The sequence below is a fragment of the Antechinus flavipes genome, chromosome 5, assembly GCF_016432865.1.
Source record: "Antechinus flavipes isolate AdamAnt ecotype Samford, QLD, Australia chromosome 5, AdamAnt_v2, whole genome shotgun sequence".
Lineage (NCBI taxonomy): Eukaryota > Metazoa > Chordata > Mammalia > Dasyuromorphia > Dasyuridae > Antechinus > Antechinus flavipes.
In genome coordinates this window covers 200,443,372-200,448,903 of record NC_067402.1, presented here as the reverse complement: position 1 = coordinate 200,448,903, position 5,532 = coordinate 200,443,372, and the positions used below count along the sequence as shown (strand labels likewise).

The 5,532-nt window shown below is 38.0% G+C and overlaps 1 protein-coding gene across 1 annotated transcript; it reads right to left on the bottom strand.

Moving 5' to 3' along the window:
• Positions 1-295: 295 nt before the first annotated feature.
• LOC127564795 (calmodulin-A-like) lies at positions 296-1,756 on the bottom strand. The gene has a single exon (XM_052001557.1). It carries the CDS (start codon positions 1,596-1,598, stop codon positions 1,149-1,151), a length of 450 nt encoding a protein of 149 aa, XP_051857517.1. The 5' UTR covers positions 1,599-1,756; the 3' UTR covers positions 296-1,148.
• Positions 1,757-5,532: the final 3,776 nt, after the last annotated feature.

Sequence of the window (5,532 nt, the reverse complement as noted above, 5' to 3'; positions counted from 1 at the left end):
CACTGATATGGAATTCCTTCCACTGTCTTACAGAGATATCTGGGGCCATTGAGTGATTTGCCCAGGATCACACAACTGTGTAACAGGAGATAGACCTATTCTTCCTATCTCCAAAGTTAATGAGAATGAAAGTAGCTAACATTTATATAAAGCTTTATGGTGTTCCAACCAAAAAAATACTTCATCCCTTCTTCTCATATTTAGTAATAAAAGGAATAATATAAGAAGCTCTAAAGATGAAGTCCTGTTTTAAGATCCTAATAACTCTCATTCTAAGGAAATCCAGAACAATAAATTCAAATAGGAAAATGAGCTTCTCATTTATTTCCTCCAGTTTTCCCCAAATCCCTTTCATTTAAAATGTCCCTCTTCCATCAACAATAATACAGACACATCATTACAACTATCCCAAGATTCCCCCCATCCCCCCATGTTTTTTCAGGCAGACAGGTAGAAGAAGCAACAACAATTGAAGAGGAGGTCTGCACATAATTACCCAGAGTCCCCACCTTCATCTTCTTTTCCAGCAGGTACCATGTTTCTCCCAGTCTCTAATACCCTCCCCTTCTCCCTTTGTAGCAGCAGGTGGTCTTCAAGCAAATGAGTTTACTGTTCTCATGGGCTGTAGAAAAAATGTAGGAATTCAGATTTGGGGAAACGTCATCTGCTATATCCTGTATGATGATTTAGCATCCCTCTCAATGATCATATCCAGAATGGAATAGTTTTGTTTTTTTTTAAACAATTCTCAATGAGGCACAGAGTTTACACAAATTTCTTTAGACCTCAGTATCTTGTCTTCGAGGAATGATACCATCTCCATTTCAATTCTTGTGTGTTTAAGTCATTGTAAAGGGATAGTTGACTTTTTGCTGACTGCTGCATGTTGGGTATCCCTGTTTTATTTGAACAGACAGGAGAGCCCAATGGCAAAATACATGTGACATTCGGCCAACTTGATAGAGAAAAAAGCAGTAACAACGTAGACTCACGAGGAGAGAATCCATTGTGGAGGGATGGAGGAGGAATTGTGGTGGTGGACAAAATTTTTGAGACAGCAAGAAAAAACATCCCCCCATCGGAAAGTCAAGAGCACAATTTGAAGCTAAAGAAAGCTATTTGAGGCAGAACTGTGAGTTCTGTCCTCCCTATTTCGAGAGAAGCATGCGGACAAATTCCTCATAGTTCACCTGACCATCGCCATCCACGTCAGCTTCCCGGATCATCTCATCGACTTCGTCATCTGTCAGCTTTTCCCCGAGCTTGGTCATCACATGCCTCAGTTCAGCTGCACTGACAAAGCCGTTGCCATCCTTGTCAAACACCCGGAAAGCCTCGCGGATCTCCTCCTCGCTGTCCGTGTCCTTCATCTTCCTGGCCATCATGCTCAAGAACTCTGGGAAATCAATGGTCCCGTTCCCATCAGCATCAACCTCTCCGATCATGTCCTGCAGCTCAGCCTCCGTGGGGTTCTGCCCCAGAGACCTCATGACGGTTCCCAATTCCTTAGTCGTGATGCAGCCGTCAGAGTCCTTATCAAAAAGGCTAAAGGCTTCCTTGAATTCAGCAATCTGCTCCTCTGAGAACTGGTCGGCCATCCTACCACTGAGCAAGCGGTCAACGAGGTGACTCCCCTGTTTGTCCAAGCCTTGATGCCTTGACCGGTCCCTGGCCACAGACTGTGCTCTCTCCCCAAGCTCTTTGGAATGAATGGAGCACCAACCTGACTGTCTGGTTTTCTAGCCCTTGCATGAAGTTCTGGCACTTACCGGATTCTACCTCACCATTGGTTTAGCTCAGAGCTGGGCAGTCACTCAGAGACTCCACCACCCTTTGTGGTTGCCTGGGGGAGAAGATCCTGTTTAGACAAGAGTCATTGAGCTGAAACAGAGTTTGTCTGCTAAGCGAACTGCCAACACCCTCTGTATGTAAAAAAGCAGTCAAATTTCCACCCTGGGACCAGAAAGAGGTAGGAGCCTCTAATAACACCTTTTATTTGGGTCACGCCTCTTCCTGAAAGAGCTTCAGAAAACTTTGCACACCGTCTCCATCCATAGAATTTCTGAGCGAATTCTTATCTTCGTTTTTGAGACGGAGCCATTGATCACTAGAGCTAGATCCCCTTCTGAAATAATCTGGACTCCAGATAACTAAATGATGAAATGCTGAATCTTTCCAACAAAGTGGCAACATTAATCTTACTTAGTCTTCATTCTTTTCCTTTGGGCCCATGAGGATATTAGTTAAGAAGTATGGAAGAGAAGATTATCTTTCATCCTACTCTCCCAATATTTTTCCCTCTCTCCTGAACTTAATAAAGTATATATGGGGAATCTGGTATTTAAAAGAAGAAAACAATTATTTTCCCATTATTCTAGGTCATCAGGATAAATGCCATGGATCATACAGATTTCAATATATATTCAATATAGATTGTATAGATTTCAATACTGCATGATATTTTAGTCAATCTAGTAGAAAAATGGACTGCTACATATTTCACTTTCTCTTTTGAATCCTATTTGGTCCTAAAGTGGATTTCCAGAGTAGATAAGAAAAAAAGGGTTTGGGGGATAGATAAGAAATAGAAAGAAAATAGATAAGGATAAGAAAAAAGGATTTCTGTAATTGATAAGAAAAAAGAAAAAATAGATAAGAATAGGTAAGAAAAAAGGTCCACATATTAAGTTTTTCAATTCCTAGAGCTGGAATTTGTGATCAGCTGTGACTGGACTTGACTCTTCATCAATGAAGTGATTCAAGGCAATTCCAATAGACTTGGGATGGAAAGAGCCATTCTCATCCAGAGAGAATTATGAAGATTGAAGATGGATTAAAGCACAGTATTTTCATCTTTTTGTTGTTGTTTATTTGCTTGCTTGTTTTTTTTCTTTTTTGTGTTATTTTCTTTTTTGATATGATTTTTCTTGTGTAGTATGACAAATATGGAAATATGTTCAGAAGAACTGCACATGTTTAACCTACGTTGGATTGCTTGCTCTCTTGGTGAGGGAAGAAGGGGGAGAGAGGGGAAAAATTTGGAGCATAAGGTTTTGCAAAGATAAATGTTTAAAACTATTTTCACATGTATTTGGAAAAAAAAATACTATTTAAAAAAAATCAAACAAAATGAACTTTAAAGGAATTATATACACACCCACACATACATTTGATAATTATATTTTGGCATAATCAGCTTCCTTTGTAATCTTATATATTTTATTTTATGCATTTAAAAACATTATTCTGAAGAGTCATTAGGCTATACCAGACCTACATAAAAAACCTGAAGAATGCTTGTCCTAGAGAACTGATTGTTGGCCATTTAGGGTAACCCATTTGGATCTTCTTCACTTTCAGACTTGTCCAGATGTTTAGTTCCTCTTAGGTACTTTGCAACTTGGATATGCTAATTCCAGGTGCCTAGGTTATTATCTCATGATTTGAACAGTGAGGTTTCCCCTAGGTGTGGTCTTTTTTGTAATAGATTTGGAAAGTTTTATTTCTTCTACCTCTTTTTAATAGTTTTTTATTTTACCCAATATATGCAAAAATAATTTCAACATTCATCTTTGCAAAATCTTGTGTTCCAACTTTTTCTCCCTCCCTCTCTCCACCCCCTCCCACAGACAACAAGCAAGCTAATATAGGTTATATGTGCAATTCTTCTAAACATATTTCCATATTCATCATGCTGCACAAGAAAAATCAGATCAAAAGATGAAAGAAATAAAAAATAATGAGAAAAATAGCACAAACAACAACAAAAAGTGAAAAAACTGTTGTGATCTATATTCAGTCCCCAAGGTCTTCTCTCTGGATGCAGGTGGCTCTCTCCATCACAAGAATATTGGAATTGGCCTAAATCACCTCATTGTTTAAGTCAAGTCCATTGCAGTTGAACATTACAAAATCTTGTTGCTGTGTACAGTGTTCTCTTGGTTCTACTCACTTCATTTAGCATCAGTTCATCAGTTCTTTTCAGCTTTTTCTGAAAACAGTCTACTCGTTTGTCATTTCTTATAGAACAATAATATTCCATTACCTTCATATTTGGGCATGTTTTAAAACAAAAATTCAAAGGAACTCTCCCACTTATTATGTTACAACACATTAAAAATATGTCTATGGTATGCTGAAATGTTCTGGTGTGTTGGGAAATGACTAAAAATATGGTTTTAGATTTAACCTTCTACTTACCTGGAGTTCTCTCCTCCCACAATTCCCCTCCAAAAAGACCCCTAACTCCAACCCTCTGTCTACTTATTTCCTTTTTTCATGGAAAATCCTGGAGTGTTGAGGACCAGAGTCAGCACTCTCACTTATTGATATAGACAATAGATATTTTCATCTTCACAAAATTGATTGAAAATTATAGTGAATAAAAGACCCCTAGGTATTTATTATTGATTTATTATTATTATTTTTTAAATTAATATTTTATTTTATTTTATAACTTTATATTGACAGAATCCATGCCAGGGTATTTTTTTTTATAACATTATCCCTTGCACTCGTTTCTGTTCCGATTTTTCCCCTCCCTCCCTCCACCCCCTCCCCTAGATGGCAAGCAATCCTATATATGTTAGATATGTTGCAGTATATCCTAGATACAATATATGTTTGCAGAACCAAACAGTTCTCTTGTTGCACAGGGAGAATTGGATTCAGAAGGTAAAAATAACCTGGGAAGAAAAACAAAAATGCAGATAGTTCGCATTCGTTTCCCAGTGTTCTTTCTTTGGGTGTAGCTGCTTCTGTCCATCATTTATCAATTGAAGCTCAGTTAGGTCTCTTTGTCAAAGAAATCCACTTCCATCAGAATACATCCTCATACAATATCGTTGTCGAAGTGTATAATGATCTCCTGGTTCTGCTCATTTCACTTAGCATCAGATGTTCATGTAAGTCTCTCCAAGACTCTCTGTATTCATCCTGCTGGTCATTTCTTACAGAACAATAATATTCCATAACATTCATATACCACAATTTACCCAGCCATTCTCCAATTGATGGGCATTCATTCAATTTCCAGTTTCTAGCCACTACAAACAGGGCTGCTACAAACATTTTGGCATATACAGGTCCCTTTCCCTTCTTTAGTATCTCTTTGGGGTATAAGCTCAGTAGTAGCACTGTTGGATCAAAGGGTATGCACAATTTGATAACTTTTTGGGCATAATTCCAGATTGCTCTCCAGAAAGGTTGGATTCGTTCACAACTCCACCAACAATGCATCAGTGTCCCAGTTTTTCCGCATCCCCTCCAACATTCATCATTATTTTTTCCTGTCATCTTAGCCAATCTGACAGGTGTGTAGTGGTATCTCAGAGTTGTCTTAATTTGCATTTCTCTGATCAATAATGATTTGGAACACTCTTTCATACGAGTGGTAATAGTTTCAATTTTATCATCTGAAAATTGTCTGTTCATATCCTTTGACCATTTATCAATTGGAGAATGGCTTGATTTCTTGTAAATTTGAGTCTGTTGATTTATTATTAAAGAAACAAACACAAATTAATTCAGGAG